This window comes from Cricetulus griseus, chromosome 4, assembly GCF_003668045.3.
Source record: "Cricetulus griseus strain 17A/GY chromosome 4, alternate assembly CriGri-PICRH-1.0, whole genome shotgun sequence".
NCBI classification, from domain to species: Eukaryota; Metazoa; Chordata; class Mammalia; order Rodentia; family Cricetidae; genus Cricetulus; species Cricetulus griseus.
In genome coordinates this window covers 177,059,085-177,085,926 of record NC_048597.1, presented here as the reverse complement: position 1 = coordinate 177,085,926, position 26,842 = coordinate 177,059,085, and the positions used below count along the sequence as shown (strand labels likewise).

At 44.9% G+C, this 26,842-nt stretch overlaps 1 protein-coding gene across 1 annotated transcript; it reads right to left on the bottom strand.

The window, feature by feature from the left end:
• Positions 1-26,310, bottom strand: Spg21 (SPG21 abhydrolase domain containing, maspardin). Its single transcript, XM_027411325.1, has 9 exons — positions 26,092-26,310; positions 22,225-22,311; positions 19,598-19,759; positions 15,228-15,308; positions 13,307-13,452; positions 5,799-5,907; positions 3,967-4,074; positions 2,469-2,609; positions 1-666 (listed from the first exon to the last, which is right to left on the bottom strand). Exons 2-9 carry the CDS (start codon positions 22,285-22,287, stop codon positions 550-552), a joined length of 927 nt encoding a protein of 308 aa, XP_027267126.1. The 5' UTR covers positions 22,288-22,311; positions 26,092-26,310; the 3' UTR covers positions 1-549.
• Between the last annotated feature and the right edge of the window lie 532 nt (positions 26,311-26,842).

Sequence of the window (26,842 nt, the reverse complement as noted above, 5' to 3'; positions counted from 1 at the left end):
TTCACTGAAGAAATTCAGTTTTTATTCCAAATGACTGTAATGTCTAGAAATACAACAGCTAATACTCAAAATGGTGTGCTCAACTGGAAACTGAAGTAGAGGATTTGTAGGGAGTGGTCAGCAGGCTGCCGGCCTTGGCACCCTGGCTATGCCCAAGAAAGCATAAAAATAAGTGGTTTCCTCTTCCCGTCTGGAGATGCAGCATTTACAGTGAGGAACATAGGAAGACAGAGGAAAAAAGAAAAACGCCACAGGAGCCCAAGCCTTCCAAATGAACACAACAGGGGAGAAGGCTTTTGGTAGCAAAATTTTCACAATTCTTAAAATGGGAGTCTTTAAAAGTTGTTCAAATTCAAAAGTTAAAAAAAAAAAAAAAAACAAACCAAAACCCAAACAACCCTGGAGAGGGACAGTCACACTGGCCTAGAAGAGCTGATGCAGGTCATGAGGACCATCAGTCCTACTTCCAAAACAGTGAGGACCAGTGTGCCCGATGAACCTGAACTGATTGTACAAGATGACGCTGGTTCAGCGTGTCGAAAGCTCCATCTATGGCTCCTCCTGGCTGAGGGCAAGGCGGCCTTTCTGCACCTCGAGCTCCTCTGCACTGACCACTGACGGGTCAATGGCAGCGTATTTGGTTCCATGGAACTGCAGCAGATGTATCTGGAAAAGTACAGAATTCCTTTGGTTACTCGGGTTGACTTGTTCATGGTGCTGACATTGAAGGAGGGCTTCAGGAGGGCTTTGCAGAGTATTCTGCCACCGAGACACCCCATCTCCAGTTCTGACTCTTCTTTGTGAGTGCACGTGCTCAACATGAGTGTCACTCCATAGGATACTGTGTAGTGTGGAGGTGAGACGGCCTGTCGGAGTTGGCTGTCGCCTCCATGTAGTTTCCTGGTACTGAACTCAGGCTGTCAGGCTTGGTGGCGTGTCTTTCACTTGCTGACCTTGTCTTCTGAGACAAGCAGGCTAGGCTGGCTGGGCAGCAAACCCCAGGGTCTGTCTGTCTGTGCCTCCCAGTGCTGTGCCACCACACCCCACTTTTTAAAAACCTGATTATGGGGACTGAACTCGGGTTCTGATCCTTGTACAGCCAATACTTTACCAACTGAACCATCGTTGCCCCAAGCCCAGCACCTTCATTTTTCAATGACTGTATTACAGAACAGAAGGCATAGCACATTGTTAAGGAGCAGGACAGGAGAATATAAAAGTTTCCCAAAATTACGCACTAGTACAGATAAACTAGAGAAAAGCCAGCAAATAGTATGGGTCTCGCTATGTAGCTCAGACCCACCTTGAACTCACAGCAATCCTGTGTCAGTCTCAAAGTGCTATGGTTACAACTATGCACACACTGTGTCTGACCAAAGAACTGGTGGGACCTTTGACCTCTTGTTTTTTAAAGCCAGCTTCTCCACATCCCTGCCAAGTTTTCATGGACATCCTCATCACCCATGGCCCCCATGTTTAATGTTTAGTGTATATATGCACTTTGTATTTGTGGGCACATGTGTGGGCTTGTGTGTGTAGAGGATCCAGGTTGGTCACTCTCCATCTTACTGAGGAAGGCAGTCTCAATCAAATCCAAAGCTAACATGGCCAGTCTTTTGAATGTGTACGGGTGATTTGCCTGCATGCATGTTTATGTATTACATTCATGCAGTGCCCTTGGAGGCCAGAAGAGGGTGTTGGATTCCCTAGAACTGGAGTTTCAATTACGAGCTGCCACGTGGGAGCTGGGAGTAAAACTGGGTCCTCTGGAAGGGTGGTCACTGCTCTTAACTACTGAGCCATCTTTCCACCACCCTGATAAGATTAGTCTTGATAGCCAGCTTGCTTTGGGGGAATCCCCAGATGCTACACCAGGCATTTGTGAGTTCTGGGGATCTGAACTAGAGTCCTCACACCTGCATGCCAAGGGCTTTAACAGAGCTACCTTGCCAGCCCTTCATGAACATCTTTTCTTTTTTAAGACTTTTATGGGTGTTTGCCCTGCTTTCCACCGTGGTGTGAGGACCTTCCAGCCTTCTGCTACTGAGGATGATGGCATGATGAGCATCCCTGGGCATCAATACTTCCTATGTTAGGATCACCTCCTTAGGATCTATTTCCATGAGTACATGAGAACATTAAAGGCAGGACTCACTGTGGAAGGCACCTGCTGCTTCTTGTCCAGTCATCAAGGCAGTCACTTGTCACCCCATTCTAGGAATCTCTCCAGAGAATGAAGTGTTTTTATTTCTGCCAATAGTGCATAATCGGATCAAGTCATTTAGACTGTTCCCATTTAGATGTGGTGTCATTCTTGCTGTGGCTGAATTCCCTGACTCCAGGTCACACCATACCAAGAGCCATAGCCACCAGTGTGTGGATGCAGGCTGCTCATCCAGGGCTGTTGAGGGAGAGTCTCCAGGGGACTCTCTAAAGCTCAAGTGTTCTGGATTCCAGGCTGGACTTACCTGCACATAAAGATTGACCTCTGCACTCCTGCATAGGTAGGGGAAATTGCCTCCGGTCTTAAGGTGAGCTCTCCGGGCATTAGGGTACAGTTTGTACATTTCTTCCTTGGCTTCCGTTGACAATGCACTCTGGTCAAACACCTTTGAGAAAACACACTAGGCTGAAACCTCATGGTAGTCTCAGTATAGGACAAAAGTATTGCCCCTCACCATCCTGAGTGCCAGAACAGCCAGGGCCCACTTGCTAGTGCTGTTCCTGGTCACATCCAACTCCAACCCAATGGGAGGGAATACAGCTGTGAGAGAACGCTTGTCTGGTGTGTGCAAGGCTCCATCCCCACACCAGAAAAAAATTCTAATTCCAACATAAGACCGAAGCTGCCAGATGTCTCCTGCATCTCTCACCTGTAGCTAACAAAATATTAATAGTGAATGATCACTAGAAATGCTAAATTCAAAAAAATGAAATCTTGGGACTGGAGAGATGGCTCAGTGGTTAAGAGCACTGGCTGCTCTTCCAGAGGACCCTGGTTAGGTTCCAAGTACCCACATGGCAGCTCACAACTCTAATTCTAGTTTCAGGGGATCCAACAACTCTTCTGGCCCATGGGTACTGCATGCACATAATGCACTTACATACATGCAGGCAAAACACCCATACACAGAAAGAGAATTTGTTTTATCTTTACACAGGGTTTTTCATGTGTAGCTCTGGCTGTCCTGGAACTTGCTCTGTAGTCCAGGCTGGCCTTGAACTCAGATCCACCTGCTTCTGCCTCCTGAGTGCTAGGATTAAAAGCATACACCACCACTACCTGGCTAAATTAATATTTTTTTACAAATTAGAGACTAAAGGCAGGAAGTTCAGACTTTCTGGGAGGAGTGTCTCTGGCAGCTGAGCACATGTGGTTTTAAGTGTCTTTCAGATGCTCTCAATACAAGTATGTGTTTGTGTGTATGTGGAAGCCAGAGGTCAACCTCAGGTGCCATTCTCAAGAGCTTGTTTTGTTTGTTTTCGAGACAGTTTCTCTGTATTGCTTTGGAGCCTATCCTGGCACTGGCACTGTAGACCAGGCTGGCCTGAACTCAGGTCTGCCTGCCTCTGTCTCCTGAGTGCTGGGATTAAAGTCATGCGCTACCACTACCTGGCATATATAATTTTTTTTTGGCCTGCGTGTGTATCTGTTCACCATATGCATGCAGGCAAGAAGAGTGTATCAGATCCTCTGAACTGTAGTTAAGAATGCAACCCAGCTCTTCCTCAAGAGCACCCACTGCTCTTAACCACTGAGCCATCTCTCTAAAAGCGTACATGTGTGAATCTCTGTGTGGGTATATGCACAAGAAATTAGTGTCTGCAAGAGCCAGAAGAGAGTTTCGGATCCCCAGGAGCTGGAATTATAGGCAGCTTTTCAGAAAGAAGCATGGTTAATGTCATAAAATAATTACATCTTGGCATATACATTTTAAATGGAAAGCACCTTCAAAAGGAACTTACATCCATGATGGTTACAGGGATGTCCCGAATTTTATGAGGTTCCACATATGAATTTTGACAATTCAGAGTTAGTCTTGAAGCCAGTTCACTTTGACCCAAACTCTCTAGCTGCAGGAAGAAATACAGGTAACAATTGAAGTAATTTTGTTTTTATGCTTACAATAGGTTCACAGATGACACCTGTGCTTATGATGTAGGGAATGTGTATGGTGGAAAAGCCACCAATGAGAAAACACAATGTATCTGGAAACTGATCTGGGACTTTAGGGCAGGGGACTTTTTCTACTGTGGCACCTAAATCAGGCTCTATACCTGGAATGTGGTCTTCCTTTAGCTTCAATCTGTACCACCTGCTTACTCAGGTACCTATGGGCACAGGACACTCCATGCACCTCGGAAGTGGCAAATGAGCATGCAAGGATCTCCTGCACCTTGGTTCTGAGACACCAGCGTGCAGACTCATTTGTCAGCTTGACCTGAGTGGTACAGGAAGGAGGTCAAGTGAAAACAGACTCTAGCCGGGCATGGCAGCACACCCCTGCAACCCAGCACCCAGGAAGTAGAAGCAGGCTTGAGGCCAGCCAGGGCTACACAGAGAAACCCTGCAAAAAAAAAAAAAAAAAAAAAAAAAAAAAAAAAAAAAAACACAACTTCTCCCCATCCCAAAGGAGCTAAATTCTCAGATGCCCAAGAATTGCAGATGCATTGTCTAGTGGGAGGTCAAGGAAGCTCTTGTATTATCTAAGTTGGCCTTAAGGTGGAGACCGTTCTTCCTCAGCCTCCTAAGTGCTGAGATCACAGGCCTAATTACCATGGTCAGGCTGAAAATTTTTTAATTTTTAAATAAAGATTTTATGTTTAACTGTATGTGTACAGGTGCCTGTAAGGACAGCAGAGGTGTTGGATCCCCTGAAGCTGGAGTTTCAGGTGACTGTGCACTCCCCGATGTGGGCGCTGGGAACACAACTTGAATCCTCTGGAAGAACAGTACATGCTCTTAACCATTTCTCCAGCCTATAATTTTTGTTAAGACTTGTTTTATTTTTATATATGACACAGACAACATGTAAGTGAACAGGAGTGCACGTGGCCTCAGCAACCAGAGGTACTGGATCCTTCTACAGCTGGAGTTAGCATTAAAGGTGGGTGCTGGGAACCAAACTCCCTTCTAGAAGAGCAGGAAGTGCTCTTAACCATTGAGCCATCTCCTTAGCCCCTGAAATTTTTATTAGTTATTTGTTTGTTCTTTTAGACAGAGTTTCTCTGTGTAGTCCTGGCTATCCTGGAAATCTCTCTGTAGACCAGGCTGGCTTTGAACTCAGAGATCCAAGTGCTGGGATTAAGGTATGTGCCACCACCACCTGGCTCTTAAGTTTTATTTTAAACTGATTAATAAACAATGTAATAAACCTTGTACTACATATGAATGGGCACCATTCCAATGTGTGTACACATTGGGTAATGTTGTACCAGGTTAAAATGATCTATTTCCTAAATGCTTACAGTAAACCTTTAAGAAATCTTCTAGTCCTTAAAGACTCCATAGTATTTTACTATTACTTTACATTATAAAAACAAATAGGGTCTCACTCTGTAACCCTGGCTGTCCTGGAACTCACTCACAGGGATCTGCCCACCTCTGCCTCCTAAGCTGCTAGAGATGCTGACGGAGCTAAGCTCTCCCCAGCAGTGAGGTCTGTTTGGAAGCATTTAACAACACACAGGACTGCTTAACAAAGACCTCCTCTACATACCCAGAGACAGATGGACCTCCTCTCGCCTGTGAACAAAACATCCCAGTACAAAGTGTTCAGCAGTATCTTGATCCTTACCCTGTCCACCATGAAGTCAATGGCATCTGCCATCATTGGGTCGACTGGGCCAGAGGAAAAGTTCCCAAGAACTATTTTCTTGAGCATAAATGCTGGCATCAGCCAAAAGCTGCAAAAGAAGACAGGCTGGTGACCAACACTGAGTCTGCACATAAACAATGAATCCTCTTCAGCACTGAAGCTCCATCATGGCCAGATGCCTGGAATCCAGAGGAAAGTTGAACTCCCTTCAGAAAGCCCACTCCAGCTCCTATGGATACCCCAAAGTCCCCAAAAGTGACACTTCAACTCAGGACACAGCAATACTGCAAAATACCACCGTGCAGGCAAGCATCTGACGACAGCTTGTTCTCTTGTAACTGGCCTCATTTCCAGTGGCTATTTGGAAAATTCAGCATTAGGAAAAATATTTCTGGCTAGGAGGTGGTGGCACACACCTTCAATCCCTGCACTTGGGAGGCAGAGGCAGATGCATCTCTGAGTTTGAGGCCAGCCTGGTCTACAACATAGAAACCCTGTTTCAAATGCCGTCCCCAATGTTTACTGTATGTGTGCACCTAGAGTGCACATGAGAAGGTCAAAAGAGAACTTGTGGGAGTCAGTTCTCTTCTCCCACCATGTAGGTTCCAGGACTGAACTCAGGTTTGTAAGGTCAGTGGCAAAGATCTTCATCTGTTGAGCCATCTTGCCTACCTGCTTTATGTGATCCTTAACTGATAGGGATTCCATGAGTTTCAAATGCTGAGAGTCACCATGCAGGACAAACATGGGTTCTCTGATCTTGTGCTGAGGATTACTTCCCAAAGGCCCAGTCCATCTCCTCCCTGACAGTGTTGAAAGCTGAGCTGCCTCTTGGAAGGACCACTGGGCAATGTCCCCAATTAACCTTGTATCTTCCCACCCACCACTTTCTGAGCTCTCAAGGCTGAGGATGCCCTTTATGCTCTTTTGCCCAGACAGTATCTTGCTATGTAGCCAGCCTAGAAAACACGAGAAACTGTCATGAAACAGGGCTGGAGAGACGGCGCAAAGGGTAAAGTGTTTGTCCTGCAAGCATGAGGACCAGAGTTCAGATCCCTAATGCCTGAGCCAGTGCTGGGAGCACAAGGGAGGGCAAGGCATGGGATTCCCAGAGCAAGTTGTCGAGCTAGCTAGCTATTCAGAAAGTTCTGGAGTTCCAGTGAGAGATTCTGCTTCTATGAGTGATGAAGGAAAATATGTGATGTCAATTTCTGGTGCGCACATGCTCACACTCATGATACCCCCACCATACCACCACCACCCCAAAACAAAGCAGAATAAGAAATCTGTAACAGATTGAGGGAGCTTTTGGGACAAACTTGTTCTGGGAGAGCCAATTTAACACTTAATGTTTAATAGCACACAGCAGCTGCAGGAGGAGGGGAGCCTGACAGTATGCCTCCCTGCTGCTCGTTAGACTGGAGGAAACGGTCTCTCCACAAAACGGAAGGTACTCGAGGCAAAGGACTGACACCCTAGTGCAAGGAGGAGGAATGGTAGAATACAGTGCTCTGACATGAAGGTATAGCATAGAAAAGGGAAAGAGACTAACTTAGATACAGACTCAAGGGATTTAAGACACTATACAAACTGTCCCATAATAGGAGCCCTGGATAAACCTGACAGGGTAATGAATTGATTTCCTGCTGGAAGCCAGTACTATTTGTTCAAAACCAAAATACTCGATTGGCAAGAACAACTAACACTTCACAGGCTACTCTCCTGATGCAAGTCTTGGGAAAGGCAGAGAACCCATTTTTGTAACCTTCGGAATGCCATCCTGGAACTCTCAGCCCAAAGCAGTTTCCTATAGATGCCAGAGTGCCTGATTCCCCTTCAGGGACAAGACCACCTATGTACCTCACATGCTCAAGTAACCTTTCTGCCAGGACAACTCGGCATCAAGTCACCTGTGATAGGTACCACCCTGGGAGGGGACAGACAGGGCTCATGGCAAGACAAAGCTTAATTCCCCAATAAGAACTGCCTTAAAAGAAGGGGCAAAGATCCTCCTCATAAACAGCGCCCCTCGGAGAGAAGGGATAAAGGCTAGTCTTTCTCGTAATTAGATTCATTTTATAAGTGGTTTATCTGCATGTATGTTTGTGTACCACATGCCTGCTTGATGCCCATTAAGATAAAACTTATTAACCAGGCATGCTGGCATGTGCCTTTAATACCAGCACTTGGGAGGGTGAAGCTGGCAGATACTGACTTTAGTGAGATCTGTCTTAAAGGAAATTTAATATTTATACAAATAAAATCCTGCTAGACTCCATATAATATTGACACTCAAAAAAGCACCTTCAACTGAGTACCAAGGTCTAAGGGAAATAAAACTGACCTGAATCTGCACCCTTAGAGCCTTTACTTCGGACAACTACAACTCTTGGAAACAAGAACTATTTGCATTTAAGTGGCAGGACCTGCTCAGCAGAGCCTTGTCAACACAGAAGCAGGTTACAAACTGCCTCATGCTAAGCCACAGACATGTGAGCAACTCACCTACTGATGCTCTTTTTTGTCCTAGAACAGGGGTTCTCAGCCTTCCTATATAATTGTGACCCTTTAATACAGTCTCTCATGCTATGGTGACCCCCAGCCATAAAATTATTGCATTGCAACTTCATAACTGTAATTTTGCTGCTGTTATGAATTGTAAATAGCTGATGTTATCCCTGTGGGGTCATGACCTACAGGTTGAGAGCCACTGACCTAGAGGCAAGGAAACATTTACCAGTGTATAAACAAGTCCAGACAGCACTTGACTGGATCTGGGGTAAATGGCTGTTTTTGTTTTCTTCCCTTGCAGAATCTGAAATGTCAATTATGGGTTTAATGTAAAACCACTGTATAAGCTTTTGTTTTCGTTGTTTGAGACAGGCTCTTGTGCATGTAGCTCCAACTAACCTCTTTGACAATTTCTCCTACAGTTTTTTTAGTGTTGGGATAACAGATGCGTACCACCATGTCTTGATTCTACCATGTCATTTTAAGTGACATTAGAATCTGGCAAGGACTAAGCCCCAGCTCAGTGGCCGAGAGCTTGCCTGGCATGCACCAAACCCTTGGGACAACCTTTGTGCATGTTCCCTACCAATCCTTTCCTTAGTAAAGATGAGGAATGGAAACTACCCAGATATTCTACCGGCCAGTCTCAGTGTGAGATAGGAGTTGCCTCTGCAGTGAATTGTACCACTCTGCTCCCAAATGATGTCTCTTATGCCCCTACCCCAAGTGTAACTGCCTAGAGATTACTGAACTAATACATCTAGCTGTCTGGGCCTCACTGATCAGGCTTTGCCAACTTCTGGACTCGGCACATGGTAAAAGAAAGCATTATGAGAAACCCAGAGAGGAGAGCAGTGGCTTAGGAGACCAAAAGCATCACATAGGGTGCTAGGCTTAGCCAAGGGAAAGCAGGTTGCTAAAATCTTGCAGTTACTAGTGGTTGCTCACAGCATCCCTAGGTGACCATAACCAACTGTTATGGCCACCAGGAGGCCATAGTAAGTGGAAAGCTGGCTCATAAAGCAGTGAAGGAGGCTGCTGGAGTTGGTGACAGCTCAGTTCTAACTGGATCTCTGGTTCCTCAAATTGCTTTATCTCAGTATAAACCTTCATATACCGACAAACAAAAGAAAGACCTAAAGAACAGGACTTTGCTTTGTGCATGTGGTACATGCCAGAGGACACAGCTGTCTTCCATTACTCTTTGCCATATTCCCTTGGGACAGGGTTTCACTGAAGCTGGAGCTCACTGATCTTAGGCTAGCAATCCTGTCTCCACCCCTGCCCCACCCAGCACTGGGGTAACAGGCAGGGGTGGACGTGCCCTGCTTATACATGGGTGCTGGGGACCTTAACTCAGGTGCTCATGCTTGCTACACAGGTTCTCTTAGGAAGCCCCTAGCATTTCACTTTTGACCAGTGGTCCTGGATGGAAATGTGGTGCTCCAAGGGTGGACTCTGCTGTAGGAAGCCCTTGCAGAGACTGTGACACAACATCCCTACTGCTAGGGGATGTCCTTCTGGATATATATGTTTCTCTTATTGGTTGATGAATAACACTGTTCGGCCAATAGAGGCAGGAAGATAGGCGGACGAGGAGAATTTTGGGAAAGGAGAGAGAGGTGCTGCAAAGAGACACCACATAGAGGAGGAAGGTGTAACAGGTCCAGACCCTTCTCCAGTAAGGTAAGACCACATGGAAATACTTAGAAATGGGTTAATAATTAAGACAGAGCTAGCCAGTAAGAAGCCCTAGCCATTGGCCAACAGTTTAATAATTGATATAAGTCTTTGTGTGCTTATTTGGGGCTGAAGGTGGCTGTGGGATATGGCGGGACAAGAAAAACTAACAATACCCTACTGCATAACAGTCTTCCAGTGGGGATGAAAATGTATATGGGACCCATTTTATACAGGGCTGTCTTATACACCACCCTAAGACTTCCTGGTATGTACCAGGTTTGGTGGTAATGCCTGTAATCCCAGCACTAGCAAAGCAGAGGCAGGAAGATTTTGAAACCAGCCTGGGCTACATGTGAGACTTTGTCTCAAAAACTCCAATACCAGGGGATACACACCTTTTGATCCTAGGACTCAGGAGGCAAGCAGACCTCTGTGTTCAGGGCTACACAGTAAGTCCCCTCCGCATCTGAAACACCCCCCCCACACACACACACACACAAAGCAACAAAACTAGTATGTGTTAAAAATCTGAAGGGAGGTACAATCAGACCTCTAGGATCCAGCAAAGAGTAGCAAATCAGCGTCCCTTCAATGATCCAAGACCTCTGTGAGTTTTGTGGATACATTTTCTAGGTGGGTAAAGGCCTATTGGACTTGTATTGTCAAAGAACTTTTAAGGAAAATATCCTGGAATTTGGCTTCCTTAAAACTGTGCCATGGGTTGGAGAGATGGCTTGGAGGTTAAAAGCATCCATTGCTTGGTTCCCAGTATCCATGTTGGGCAACTTAAAAGTACCTGTAACACCAGGGGATCTGATGCCCTCTTCTGGACTCCATGGGTACCCATGCTCACACAAGGGAAACACAGTATTTTTAAAAATAAAATCTTAAAAGAACAAAGAACCCAAACAGTGTCTAAAATACTATATATTACTTGGAAATTACCCTCTTCTAGGAAGCCCTAGGCAATGAAAAAGACCAATAAGAAAACAGTTGCAAAAAATCTGTCAAGAAACCAACTTCAAATAGAGTATATCTGGAGTGCTCAGTGGGTAAAACCATTTGCTGTTCCTAGAACCCATGAAAAAGTCACACATGGTGGCAAGCACCTGTTATCCCAGCACTCCTACTGTGAGATGGGTAGCAGAGCCAGAAGCACCCAAAAGCTTGCTGGGACAGCCCGCCTGGAGTATGTAGCTTGGTAGAGAGACATCCTGCCTCAACAGGGTAGGAGAGAACAGGCTTCTGAAAGTTGCCCTTTGACCTCCCAAAGCACTCTGTGGCATATGTGTGCCTATACTCACACATCATACACAATAAATGTAAAACTGTACTATATGCTCAGCCACTTGAGATCTCTCCCTCTGTAGGAGAATGTGCTGACTGGGAATGAAAAACATCGGGGCAATATTAACCTTTATCCAAGTTTGCCTCTAGCACGTCTGCATAAAACATGACCATGCCCATCCATTTCTGTCGGGTGACCAGGTCTTACAAACCTTCCAAGAGCAAGGAGCAGATCATGAGCATGCAGCAAAGTAAACTGGCCCAATTCAAGAACTTCTGAGAACCCATGTGTCAAAAGGGCCTAGACCTAGATTAGACTAGGGATCTACCACTGTGGGGTAGTGTTGGCACCAGACTCTCAGATCCCACTAAGGACAGCCAGATTCCTGAATTGTCACTCAGTAGAGGCCTGACATACACTGGTAGCACTTATCCTTTTCCTCTTGATGCTGGCATAAGAAGGTAATCCCCTTGCATTCTGATACAACCTCCTGTGTTTGGCTAGGAATATCAGCCTTGGGGAAGAGTGCTTATCCATCAAAATGGCTGAGTCCTACAAGACTTCTGCTCAATTTTCCCCTTTAGCATGGGATTTACTGGATATACTTACTAAGACATATGAACAAATAGAGATGATCTCTCCTGAGGCCTTACCCAGAAACTATACAGGAAGGCTATTAAGCCATGGTACAAATTCTTTCTGTCCTGGGCTTATTCTAAAGAGGAACAGTGGGTGTGTCTCTAGAACAACGGAGGGAAGTCTGACTTTACCTTTAACCTGGCCTAATGTTAAAGCCCCAAGCCAAAATGACACTTAGTACGCGGCCAAGAGTTGGTTTTGCTGGGATTGTTACAGCAAAAGTTCATCTGGACAGGGCAGGATTTCTAACACCAAGTTAAGCAATTCTATTTTGAAATCACCTCTCTTTTCTCATTAAGTAACCCCTGGAGTCAGTGACCCTGTCCCACAAGGCTGTGGACTGGAATACTGACACAGTAGGAAGAACAACTGTGCCACTGGTATCCTTGGCTGGAAAGGCCTGGACCTCCTTTGAGGACACAGCTCTTTCTCAGCATTTAAACCAGCCCTTCTAATCAACACATTGCCAGGTTTCCATGACAAAAGCTTAAAGCCTGTTCTAACACACAGTAAAAATCTGTGTTAAGGTGGTCATTCAGGACCCTAACTTTCGGATTGTCTGGGTCTTGATGACTTATCAAATAAATCCTTTGCCTTACCCCAACACTTGCCCTTAACTCACTGGGTCTTTTTCAAGTGGAAAGTAAGCAGACTTGTGTTCAGGGTAGAGACTATCAAGTAAAATGCTAAAACTGGGCTGTGGAGATAATTCAGTGGAGTAAGCGTCTGCCAAGAAAGCAGTGATGATCTGAGTTCAGATCCCTGGGACCCACACAAAGCCGGAAGCAGGGGCACCAGTCTGTCATCCTAGAGTCCCCAGAAGCCCATGGGGCCAGCTAGATGGCATACACAGCAGTGAATGTTAGGACTCACACCCAAGGTGTCCTGACTGCCACAGTGCACCATGGCTTGCACTCATACACGCAAAATTAAAATCAAAAGTATTGTTGAGGAAAACCTGGTACCTTACTGGTAGTTCCTAAAGTAATTCTATGTAAATTTTTCTGAAGAATGGGACATAAGTGTCGCGATCACACCACCATGAACTAAGTGTTCTCAACTTTCCACCGATGATCACCCCTCAGGGAAATAGCCCAGAAAGGAAGGAAAGCAAACTGTATGAAGATTTATAGCAAAGCATGACAGAAAAATGGAAAAATACACCTGAAACTATCAGTTTAGAGAACCAAACACTGTGACTGTAGAAGTTCTAGAGAGACTGTGAGATCACACGACTACATGCCGAACCCAAACCGAGTAAAGGGAAGAGCCGCTTGTGGCGTTCATAGAGATCTTTTCTTGTCCACCTTCTACTGCCACTGAATCAAAATTCCTCCAAAGCCAACATTTAAATGTACATTCTTACCTGTTTGCAGTCCACGTTTGGTTGAAGATAGATGTGTCACTGAAGGCATTGCAGAGGATGAGGGAGTGGACTCTTGGAGACTTGTGAGTGTATTCAGCAAATTTCTGAGCCAAAAAACCTCCCAAAGACGCCCCAAACAGATGGACCTAATTATAAACAAACATAAGGCAGATCCTAAAACACTGAGTTGCTTCAATTTTTGTGAAGCACAGAATATGCCATCACTACCTAGCAGGCTGAAATATCTACAGCAGTTAGAAATATGACATTTTATTTAAATTTATGTACCCCATTAAGAAAACAATATACTGGAGGTTAAAAACATGATTCAGCAGCTATTAGTGCTTGCTTCAGAGTCAAGAGGACAAGTGTTTGGATACCAACAACCATGTGATAAGTTGGTATTCTGCACATACCTGTAGCCCCAGACCCTGCCTCAGAGGATGACTGCAACCTGAAACTGAGATTAGCAAAACCTGCCTCCTTGTTCAGTGATATACAATAAACTCGATGAGTTTTTGCTGGTGCATCTCCATCAGAGTGCACAGCCCACCTGATCCCAGCTTTTCTGCATTTGTGTCTGTCCTGTCTTCATTCCCTTGTCACCCAAGTCATGTTTCTAGGATCCAGCCTCATGGGTTGCAGAGGTAGAAACCTGGAGTTCAAGATCATGCTTGGCTATATGGCGAGCTTGAGGCATGGGCTACATGAAACTGTCTCAAATGAAACAAAACAATCATCTAATGCCGTGTCTTAGGGTTTCTATTGCTGCAACAGAACACCATGACCAAAAAGCAAGTTGGGGAGGAAAGGGCTTATTTGGCTTTACTTCCACAGCACTATTCATCATTGAAGGAAGTCAGGACAGGAACTGAAACAGGGCAGGACCCTGGAGTCAGGAGCTGCTGCAGAGGTCATAGAGGGAAGCTACTTACTGGCTTGCTTCACATGGCTGGCTCAGCCTGCTTTCTGGAAGAAAGCAGAACTACCAGGCCAGGGGGTGGACCCACCCACAATGGACTGGGCCCTCCCCCATCAATCACTAATTGATTGAAGAAGGCTGGGAGGTGGTTAACAGCCTGGTGACCTTTATGCTATCTGTAAGACAGAGACCGCACAAGATCCTCCCCAGACCCTTACGATGTCACATGTGGTCAATCTATAGACACGGCTTTATGAATGCTTTGATGTAGTCTGCCTTAAGCTTTATTGTGCACACAGGACGAGCTAATTATCACTAGGAAACTTCTTTTCAAATGGTGCTTCCATTAAATATGCCTAAAATAAACTGCCCAGTGTCAGACTCCACACTGAGTTGTGTTGACCCTAACTGCCCTCTTATCTCACTTGGACTGTTACTCTGCTGGCCTTGGTAGTCAGAGACCCCCACAACTGGTGCTCAATGCACAGCTGGCACCAGGACAAGCGTAGTTCTCTTCATCCACCATGTGGTCCCTGGGATGGCTTGGTGGCAAGTGCCTTTACCATCTCATTGGCCCAATAAATTTCTTCTGCAGGGGGTGTATGTGTGAGAAAAAGGCTCCAAAATTGACAGTGTTGACAGCTACAAATATATCTTGGAATTTTATATTTTTAAAGATTTGTTTATTTATCATGTATACAGTGTTCTGCCTGAATGCCAGAAGAGGGCACCAGATCTTATTATAGGTGGTTGTGAGCCACCATGTGGTTGCTGGGAATTGAACTCAGGATCTCCGGAAGAACAGCCAGTGCTCTTAACCTCTGAGCCGTATCTCCAGCCCATTATGTTGGAATTTTAAATATGTGACTGTCTACTTTACAAATGGTACACTGTGTGATATGTGAATTATACCACAATAAGGCTATTATTAAAAAAAGACAACCTTAGCCTTTATAAGATGCACAGTACAATCACATGTTATTAGTTTGGGGTACTCACTTTATCCAACTGTAAGTGGTCTAAAAGTTTTCTGAATCCATCACAGAATTCAAGATGGTCCCAATAAACTGGATACTGCAACTGAAATAGACATTTTTTTCCATCTTTTGATTTCACTTTATATTCCAATCACAGTTCTCCCTCCCACTCCTCCTCCAATCCCCCTTAGCCCACCCCCAGTCCATCCCTCCTCATGGGTAAGGGCTCCCTTGAGGAATCAGCATAGTCTGGCACAATAGGCTGGAGCAGGGGAAATAGAAAATTTATGCTAAAAACTTAAAATGAAACTCCTTATTTGAATAGTTCAGGAATCACATTCCCTACTGCCCAAGCTTTGCTTCTTTTTCAAAGTATGTGAAAATAACATCATTTAAAGTTTTATTTTTTTAAAGATTTATCTTCATGTGTTTGTGTCTGAAAGCCACATGCATGTGGGTGCCAATGGAGACCAGAAGAGGTGTCAGATCTCCTGGTGCTGCTGTTACGGATGGTTATGTCGGTTCTAAGAGTTGAACCCAAGTCCTCTGGAGGAGCAGCTAGTGCTCTTAACCACTAAGCCATCACTTCAGCTCACACACAACAATTTCAATACACATCGATCTCCTTGTCAGATAGTCAAGAGCAACCATTATGAGATCTGGTGCTCTCTTCTGGTGTACATGGAAGCAGAATGTTGTATACATAATAAATGAATAAAATCTTTAAAAAAAATAATAAAAAGAAACCCAAGTTCATTCTGAATTGAGAACATGAGGTTCAAAGAGCCAGGAGAACTGGAAATAAAGTCCTTTCTCAAGAACAACCACCTCCCTGCCCCCTACCCCAGTAGCATTTTTTAAGGAGCTGTTAAAAAAAAAAGATCATTTGCCAATTAGTTTTTCTGATTTCCTGTATTTTCACTATGACAAACATAAAAGAGTATGACAGCTGACCTAAAAAGCTTTAAAGCCTGTCCACTAGTATTGGTGATGATGAGGACAGAAAGTATTTCTAGGGGTTGAGACTTGTCCCCTTAGAACCTCCTCATCTTAAAAATAGGTAACAACCACCAGTCTTGTTTTGCTGGTTTAAACCTTCAGATTTATTTTGTAATTAAAATAAAATCAATCGAATAGGTACTGCTGTGTAAATTATAGGGTAATTTTGGATTTGATATATTTTATTAAAATTCTCTTTGTGGATAAGGATTCTAGACTATGAAGTAGAGGATACCTTAGAAGAAAAGGGGATGTATTTATAAAGGCTTTAATTTGAAAGTCTGACACTAAACTGAGGGTGTGACTCAGTGGTACACCCTGTGCTTATCACACACACAGGCTGAGTTTAATCCCCAAGACCAAACAAGCAAAACCAAAACCCAATTCCATGTATAGGTAATAAAGCTGTACACAATTTAATACCCCCCCCACACACACACTCGAGTACACACACACACATACACAAATAAGCCTGGATAAAGCTGAGTAAATTTAAAAGACTGTATTAAAACCAGTAGACTATATTAACATCCTACAGGGCTGGAGAGATGGCTCAGTGGTTAAGAGCACTTGCTGTTCTTTTGAAGGATCCAATTTTTGCTTCAAACATTCACATTGGGCAGTTCACAACTGAGGATAAGTCCAGTTACAGGAACCCAACTCCTCTGGCATGCACATGTGTACATACACAATACAGAGAGAGACAGAGAGACAGACAGACAGACAGACACAGACACACAGACACACACACACAGTCTCTCTCTCACTCAAAAAGAAATAAATCTTAAAAAGATAAATTGTATGTTAACACCAAATTTACATTAACATCTCAGAAGACAGACATTGCAAACACAGGCTTGCATATAGGACTATGCAGCAAAGTATGGTGAACGGACAGAATCTACAATACGTGAATACTAACACTACTTCATGGCTGTCAATAGGAAATCTGTTTAAAACCACAAGTGGGCTAGGGACATGGCACAGTGAATGAAGTGTGTGGGCACAAGCTGAAGACTGGAGTCTGGAGCCTCAGCACTCATGTGAAAGCTGGTATGTTGGTGTGTGTCTGTAACACCAGTGTTGGCTTTAGAGGCAGATCCCCAAAATCTGCTGGGCAGCTAGTGTAGCTGAATCATGAGTTCTAGGTGCAATGAGAGACTATCTAAAAATACAAGGTAGAGAGGCTGGAAAGATGGCTCAACAGGTAAGGCACTTGCCTTTTGCAGCAGAGCTTTATCCACTGAGCTATCCTGCTAACCTGCTATCAAATCTTGACAGTTTTGAAGATACTGGCCTTTTCTGCATTCACCCTAAGGCTAAAGAAATGGGGGTGGGTAGAGAGAGATGGTTCAGCAGGTACATGAACTGCAAGCCTCAAGACTGGAGTTTGATTCCTAGGATCCACATGGTGGAAGGAGAAAAGTAACTCCTGCAAGTCTCTCAGTGTCTCAGTCTCTGTCTCTGTCTCTCTCTTACACACTCTCTCTCTCTCTCTCTCTCTCTCTCTCTCTCTCTCAACAAACAAACAAACGTAATTTTAAAAAGAACCTTGCAAGGTGAGCTGATTCACACCTTGGTTCTTGGCACTGAGGAACAGAGGAGGCAGATCTCTATGAGTTTGAGGTCAGCCTAGTCTACAGAGAGTTCCAGGAAAGCCAGGGCTACAGAGAGAAAACTTGTCTCAAGCTGTACCTCCAAACTAAAACAGAAAAGAACCTCAAAGGCAAAGAAAATCAGACAGCACTAAGGCCCGAGACCAGCCAGTGTGAGGAAGGAAGCCGTGTCAGTAGTTGCCTTCTGGAGGACAGACTCCTGAGCAACTCAGGCTCCACCCATGGCTGTGCAGGGCTGGGGTGCTCACTCTCCTGGTATGTGTGTGTGCTGTGTGTGAATGATGACTGGACACAGGAAGATTACCTGCAGAGACTCATGCCATCTGAGGAATGGTGGAAGAAATGAGAGGTGAAGCCAGATGAAAGGCCTGGAAGCCATGCTGGCACCAACTGTTCTCTCAAGAGAAGGGCTGTCAGGAGAAAGAGGACTCGGATTTGTCTGATGGGAACCCGTGTGTAACCCAGATTCCATCTGAGATGATTAATACAGACTGTCAGATCTAGAGGATCTAGACACACCCTGGAGACCAGCCTCTGGGCATGGTGGTGAGGGACTGTCTAGACTCAGCTGAGGAGGGCAGACCACTGGGACTGTGTGTGTGGCACCATTCCACGGACTGGAGTTGTAGACTGAACATAAAAAGGAGAATGCCAAGATAGGCACCCATATTTTCTCTCTGCCACTAGTTGCAGATGCAACACAACCACCTGCCCCAAGCCCCTGCAGCCTTCACTTCCCACCGTGATGATCTGCACCCTTGCCTGTGAGCCAAAACAAACCCTTCTGTGCCAGCAACATCGAAGTCACTACTTACACCCCCCTCCCCCGCCAGAAGAGAGCTGACCACTTTCTCTCTCCCTCAGACAGTGACCCACTGGATTACAACAGCAGCACTCCATGGAGAGCTGGGGAACACAACACTGCAGGTCCCAGAAACCACTGTGGCTATACAAAGCTGAAGACAGGTTCTTCCTCACCAACCTGTGCTAAGGCACAGGCATCGAAACCTCTGTCACAAGTAAAGAACCTTCCCCATAAACACTCTTATTCTAGAGAAAAAAATTCAGAATGATCAATGGGAAACTAGATCAAGCCCTAACTGTTAAGAAATAATAATGCTGGGCGTTGGTGGCGTACGCCTTTAATCCCAGCACTCGGTAGGCAGAGGCAGGTGGATCTCTGTGAGTTTTCGAGACTAGCCTGGTCTACAAGAGCTAGTTCCAGGATAGCCTCCAAAGTCACAGAGAGACCCTGTTCCAAAAAAAACAAAAACAAAAAAAGAAAAGAAAAGAAAAGAAATAATACTGGGGGTGTGTGTGTGTGGAGAAATGACTCAGAGGTTAAGAGCTCTGGCTGTTCTTCCAGAGGTCCTGAGTTCAATTCTCAGCAACCAGTCATGGTGGCTCACAACCATCCATTATGAGATCTGGTGCCCTCTTCTGATGTGCAGATACACATGGAAGCAGAATGTTGTATACATAATAAATAAATAAAATCTTTAAAAAAAATACTCGGAAACAAAAAGCCTTTTCCACGACACCTTGAGGATACTTTAAAGGAAGAAACAGTGCAAGGCGCACAGTTTAGTGGTGTGGAGCTTTCTCAGTCACAGGTTTGATGTATCACAAGAAAAATAAAGAGCTGCACGACTGAAAAATAAAACAGGGAATTATAATCTTAATGTAGATTAAAAAGCTCCCATTACTATAGTTAGTGAGAAGAAGAAAGGCAAAGGCCCAGGAATCTCAGCTTCAATGCTGAAGCAGTCATACTTACAGCTATAACCCGGTAACCCCATCCAGTCAGAGCCAAGATCTGCTGGAAAAACACATCTGCAGTTCCGCTGACAGGAGGGAGGAAGATGAGAGGGCACCTGATGCTTCTGGGACCAGCGTCATAGAGCGACCAGATCTTACTGTCATCGTCATCTACGATTATCTGGAGGGAAAGTTAAAAGGGGGGAAGAAAGGAAAATCTCATGAACTAGGGTTTGAAGGTGCTGGTTTGTAACAGTCACTGACAATTGTTACAAGGTAATGTAAGGACCACAGATTGGCATCCCACAATAAACTGCTCTGGTTTCTTTTTCCAGAGTGCTTTATAAACTTCCCAAGAGCCACCTTTTCTGTTTTTAACTGACCTGCCTACCCTGAAAGAGGAAGTCTGTTTTGTTTACCATTACACAGTAAACTCTACATGGCATTCTGTATTTTCCGTGTGTGTGTGTGTGTGTGTGTGTGTGTGTGTGTGTGTGTGTGTGTGTGTGTACATGAGAGCAGTTTGCAGTCATTCTTTTCTTGTTTGTTTGTTTTTGTTTTTCTAAACAGGGTTTCTCGGTGTAGCTCTGGAGCCTATCCTGGCACTCGATCTGTAGACCAGGCTGGCCTCGAACTCACAGAGATCTGCCTTGTAGTCATTTCTAAGTGCTGGCCCAGAGGACTGGCTAGGGTCTGCAGGGTCAGAGACTGAACAGGGCAGGTTAGCAGGAACCAAGAACCAACGGTAGAGGCTAGGCAGACCCCAGATGCTTCAGGATCAAATCTAGAGTAAAGCTGAGAAGGAGGAAGGGATTTCATCAGCAGATGAAGGACTGGGTAGCTGTGTGTGTGTGTGTGTGTGTCACTGTTTAGGAAATGCTTCAAACCACTCGCTGGAAGTTGGGAAGTGGGAGAAAGACTTTTATTTATTTTTTTTAGAGGTCTTTGTGACTTAGTGTTCTTAACCTGACAGGGAAAAAAGAACATGAAATGAGCCAAGTCAAGAACTTTGCCCAAAGCTTGGCAGATAGCAGGGAAGTATTCAATGCCAGCTAGCTATTATTATACTTCATTACATCAACACTCATTATTAAAATCAATATTTATCCTTTTTTGTTTTGAATTCTCCTAGCTAGCAGGACGGTGGACTCCACAGTGTCCCTCAGTAGGTAGCAGTCGACTAACCAGAGTCACTGGTGTCACCCAGAGCTGACAAATGGGACAAGGCAAAGTCCAGGGACTCCAAATAATTTCCGTCTGGCCTTCCCCAGATGGTAACAATATATCTCATGTTTTTGACCTTTGTGTTTTGCCATTGATTCCTAAGTATCTTTCCCCTGTGATTGTGGTTTAAAAAAAGCACACAACAAAACCAATGACCTTTCCTGCCCACACAACAAATCCCAGTCTTGTAAAATCACGTAAGACAAGCACAGACCTCAGTCTTCTAGGGATTTGTCTCAATCATCTAGCTTGGAAGAAGAGTAACACAAATATCAGGCTCTGAAATAGTAGCTTGTACACACATCTCCTGAAACAGCATGTTCAATGAAGTGATAGAGGCATTCTGAACATAAGCCATAAATACCTAAGGGTGTTTAACATCAACTGCCTCTGAGTTCTCTGAGTGGCAGTTTCATCAGAACTTCTTCAGAACATGACAACGTGTTTTGTTGTTGTTGTTTTTGGTTTTTCGAGACAGGGTTTCTCCAAGTAGCTTTGGAGCCTATCCTGGCACTCGCTCTGGAGACCAGGCTGGCCTTGAACTCACAGAGATCCGCCTGCCTCTGCCTCCCGAGTGCTGGAATTAAAGGTGAGCTCCACCAACGCCTGGCCGACAATGTGTTTTGTTTTGTTTTTCAAGACAGGGTTTCTCTGTGTAGCCTGGCTGTCCAGGAACTCTCAGTAGACCAGGCTGGCCTCAAACTCAGAGATCTGCCTGCCTCTGCCTCCTGAGTGCTGGGATTAAAATCGTGAGCCACCACCATCTGGCTCTGCTTGACAACTTAAAACCAAGCACCATGAAATTTCAAGCAAATTAATCATGATGGGACAATTGGGGAAAGTGTGGCCTTGGAAGAGGCAATGTGTCACTGGGGATGGGTTTTAAGGTTTCAAAAGATTCTCAGTGTGTCTTTCTTTGCCTCATGCCTGTTGATCAGGATGTAAGCACTCAGCTACTGCTCCAGCACTGTGCCTGCCTGCCACGATCCCTGCTATGACAGTCAGAGATTTATCTCTCTAAAACCAAAAGCCCCAAGTAAATGCTTTCTTTTCTAAGTTGCGTTGGTCACAGTACTTTATCACAGTAACAGGAAAGCATCACAGAGTTCTATGAGGCTTAGTTTCAGGAACAGAAATAGAAATGACTGTACTTACTATATAGATACTGTTGCGAGCACTTCACTACATTATCCAAGGTTGAGTATGTAAAAGGAATCGCAAGCCACAAAATCATTACACTTGATTCTGCTCCAGTCAGCCTCCAAAGCTGACTGCATGTGACAGGGAACCAGTGAACTTTATCCTCTGTAACATCAGTCACCGTGTTTGGCAATAATCTTCCCTCTCACACAGTACTGAGGCACAGCTTCTAAACCACACATCAGCTTTTGTGACTATGAACTGCAGTAAAAACATACTTGCCTTTTTAAGGGGAACTGTACTTCTAAACCAATTGTAATCTGGAGAGACTTTGATCTCTCCCATGATGAGCAGAAATGGAGGTGAACCCTGAAATAAAAGCAGATGACAGTTTCACAGCCAGAATTCTCATTACATCTCAACTCAATGCAGAGGTGGGTCTAGCTTACTGTAACCAAAGAAACAGGTTGTTTACCTCATAACTCATGTAGACTTAAACTGAGAGGATGCCAGGGTAAATCCCTTTAGAACCTCCAAAAGAGGACTCTGCTCTTGCAAAGTTAAGGAACCAGATTGGATACAAAATACTCTTTTGTAACTCTGTCCTGCCTGTCCTACTTAGGAGACTACAAACTGCAGCCTGGCTACCGTCTTCTGATAGCATCTTAAGAATCCATTTTAATAAACTTCCCATTTGTTTATAGGGCAGATATGATAAAGGTGTTAGTAAGCCTGTTTCCTGATAATGCACAATATGCCACACAAATCTAACTCTAATTCACACGTAGTTAATATCCAACGGGGGCGGGGCAAATATATCATTCTCACTGATATTAAAAGGTACATAGCTAAGACGTAACTAGGTGTGATAGAACATTTGGTTGGCATACACAAAGCTCTGGGTTCCACCCCCAAGTGCTGAGAAGTTACAAAAAGTCTCTCTGAAATACCTGTGATACAGATGTGAATATTCTGTAGCTTACAACAAAATGTTTGTCTCTAGGGGGAAAAGGTGTGTCTTCTAGTTTTGATAGTGCTGAGACCTCTGTGCTTGTTTCCTCTCTGTGGGCTTCATCTTTGCTTCCCCAGAGCCTAGAATGGTTTGGCATTCAGCCCACCTGATCTGCTGACTATGAGATGACTGAGCTCTAAAGAGACCAAACCAGGCCCTCTGAGAAGCCCTCCTAATTCTGTTACTGCCCAGCTGTGAACTGCATATCCTTTGCCTGACTGTGCGATGCTGTAACAGGAACCTAAGGGAAGGTTCCTTCTTGCAGATTCTTATGGCCAAGAGCACTTGGCCCACCTGGAAAGGTTCAAATACATGTCTTGCGTGGCATTCCCCTGCTTTGAGGGCAGAACTAGAGTCCCTAGTAGGGATGAGGTGACAGTCCAGGACTTAAGTTTAGGCTGACTTTGAAAAAGCTCTCTGGCCTGGCAAGGGGCAGAGAATTCTAAACTTAATGGAACCCTTCCTCATTCTCTGGCCTCTTTCTACAGGGACACAACACTGGTCTGCTACCTTTGAGAATCACTACACTGAACTTCCAGGAGACAGTAAATGTAGACAGACCAATATTAAAACTCTAATTACAATGCTGATAGGATAGTGGTCTCTTATCTCAAAGCAAAGGAAATATTTTGAGAGGGTTGTTAAAATTGTAATTTTTTTTTTTTTGAGAAAGGATTTCACTGTGTATCCCCAACTGAGAACTCACTCTGTAGACCAGGCTGGCCTCTAACTCACAGAGAGCAGAGCCCCCCCGCCCCCGCTAAAACTGTAAATTGTTTTAAAACACAAAGTAAATTACCATCAATCTTATATTGAAACCATCGTGCACAGATTCAGTCATTAACACTAAAACAAAGAACACAATCCTTTGCAAAATCCATTTATCTTAAATATTAACAAGTTTAGTATCTAAGATGTTTAAACTATTTTTATATCATAACTTTAACAACTTTTAGAGATTCTTATTATTTGAATAGTTTCATGCAAAATGTAATATAGTCAATTTACCTCTTCTGTCTCCCTTAAGCTACTACTTTTTTTAAATGAAAGCAACTAGCAGTTAATTCTGAAATACTTTACACTAGGACACCAACTAAAGACATTTTCTAGAACAATTTCTGTAGGAGAGAATATCAAAAATATGTGAAACCACCAGATGATAGCGCACACCTTTAATCCCAGCACTCAGGAGGAAGACAGAACTCTGAGTTCAAGGTGTACATAGTGAGTTCCAAGCCAGCAAGGGCTACACAGTGATAGGTGAAACCTCATTTCAAAACAGACACACAAACAAAAACTTCAATCAATTTGTTAAAGTTTACTTCTAGAATCAACCCATTTACGGTAGAAATTATTCACAGTTTTAGAGTCAGGTGCAATTCACAAACCAAACCACAGCACAAACACGTAGGCAGGCACACAAGGACCCCGAGTCACCCACTTCTTTCCCATAGCAATGGGTAGAAGGTAGTCCTTACCAAAAGCCTTCCGTATAATTCACAACTACCTCAGTATTGCAACAGGACACGTTATAACTAATCTTGATGGGTAAGAGATTTTGCCCAGCTGTGAGTACACGTTTGTAAAGACAAGTGAGCCTAACACTTGTGCTAGTTCGGCAGTAATGAAAGGCGAGACAGTTACCAAATGTTGCATGTGACCAGCTGACGGCTATGAAGAAGAAGAAGAAGAAGAAAAAAAAAGCTGCAAAGGGAAAGCAGCTGTAGCAGTATGAAAAGGAAAGTTTGTTCTAGCTCTCTTTCATCCACTTAGGTCGGATGCTTTTCCAAGTCACAAAAGAAACATTGTGTCTATGGCCCAGAAAGTTAGCTGAGATTGTGACCAAACTGGTCAGGATGAAAAAAGAATGTGAGCGGTGAGCTCAGCACAGATGCGATTTCTCATGATTCAGTTCTTTACAAAAACAAAAGCACTTGTTCAGGCTGGTGAGGAAAGGGCCAGAGATAAGCTTTAATCATGATTAAGGAAACCCCTCCTCCGGGATGCTGAGGACACCTGGTCCTTTCTGGACTTTGTGTTGCTGGATGTGAGCATGCACGTGGAGTCTCAGCAGAACCTGCACTTTACAGCTGAGGAAATCAGCTTTACAAATGTTAACTCACATGGTCACATATGGCTGGTCCTTTATCTCAATCTATAGTGGACTTACATAGGGATAATCTGTGATTATTACAGCCAATAAAAAAAGCATTAGACCTTGAAAGCCTCTAGGTGACACAACTATGATTATCGGTACCAGGAACTGAACCTATGGCCTCGGGAATGCTAAGCATGAGCTTCTGCCACTAAACTACACCCAAAGAACCACAGTTGGCTATTTACTGCAGATCTTCACCCCACCCCCAGCACACCCATATGTATTAAATAGCTATCTTTCGGGGGCGATTTCTTCAGGGAAAATTCATCCCTCTTTCTCCAGGAACCTATCCACTTGTCTCTAAATGCCATGACAGGAGATGCTGCCTGCATGACATCTTCTGACACCTCTTCTCAAGATCCTGTTGTAAATGCCTTTTGAAAAATTCAGACAGTATTAGAGGACTTCCCAATCCTTAGAATCCTTGCACGAAGAGTAGCTGGACAATTGCAGATAGAGACAAAGCAACTGCATCAGCACCTAACAACTAACTTCCTGGGAAAAGAAAAACGAGACACTCGCTAGCCCTGCAATGTTTCTCATGACTCTCTAACAAGCCTCATGCCCGGTCTAAGGCAGGATCTCCAGAACTGGCCTCTACTCGCAGTCCTTAAAAGTTTACTGAAACCAAATGCTTCTGAGCTTCTGCCGCACAGCCCCAAGTTGGGTGGTACAAGAAGATGAAGATGTCCGGTTAAGGTTTTGGGCACCAACCCCCATTGGGGCCTCCCTGAGTCCCACTAGTTATAGCCATAGCCACACAATAGTGGACCCACAGGCACACCGACCATCCGCAATGAACCGAGGCTGGGCCTTAGACACAGACACAAACACACACGGATATGGATCACGTGCATGGTCACAAGGACCGGCCCACCCGTGGACGACACTCACTAGTCACGCATGCTCGATACACACCCACCTACAACCCTACACGCACCACACACCCTCACTCCGCTTTCCAAGGCCTGCCCCTCACCTGCCGTGGCCACCCCCGCGTCCCTTTCTCTCCAGCCCAAACGGCTCTTCGGCCCGGTTCGGGCGCTGCGGAGGCAGGCGGCAGGGCGCGGGTGGGCCGGGCGGCTGCAGAGCAGAGGCTCCGCGGGCGCAGCAGGTAGAGGGGGCGCGCGGCTGAGCAGCCAGAGGCCGCCGCCTCCCAGGTCTGAATCCCGTAGCTCCCTGGGGCGCGCCTCCCGCTTCCGGGTTCTGAGGGGCGGGGCCGGACAGCGAGGAAGGGGCGGGGCTCTGGCGGTAACTATGACAACGAGGCTGGCGTGGAGCCCCGGATGGGAGCTTCTGTGCTCGCCCGAGCGCAAATGTATTGGAGCAATGCAGAAGCTGGCGCCAGTGCTGGCGTTGGGTCAGGGTCCGTCCTAGGTCACCTGTCTGACATAAGCACCAGGAGAAAGCTATGGCAGTGAAGTCTGTGCTTCTGCCTTCAGTTTTCGGGTGGCTCGTGCTTCGGGGGAGACATCTTTGGGTTCTAGCTTTGGTGAATAGAGCTTGATGTATTTGGTTGGTTGGTTTGGTTTACTTTTTGGTTTTGGTTTTTCGAAGCAGGGTTTCTCTGTGTAGCCCTGGCTGTCCTAGAACTCGCTTTGTAGACCAGGCTGGCCTTGAACACACAGAGATCGTCCTGCCTCTGCGCACTTCCCGCCTTGTGCATGCGCTACCACCGCCCGGCTATATATTCTTTTTTAATTAGCATAAGTTAATTAAATCACAATAAC

Bases quoted from the DNA above. Each gene is read 5' to 3' on its own strand.
- Spg21 (XM_027411325.1), bottom strand. From the start codon at position 22,287: ATGGGAGAGATCAAAGTCTCTCCAGATTACAATTGGTTTAGAAGTACA. The intron at 13,453-15,227 runs GTGAGTACCCCA...GTTTATAATTAG, and splicing joins ACCACTTACAGTTGGATAAA to GTCCATCTGTTTGGGGCGTC. The intron at 5,908-13,306 runs GTAAGAATGTAC...CTTCTTTTGCAG, and splicing joins CAAACGTGGACTGCAAACAG to CTTTTGGCTGATGCCAGCAT.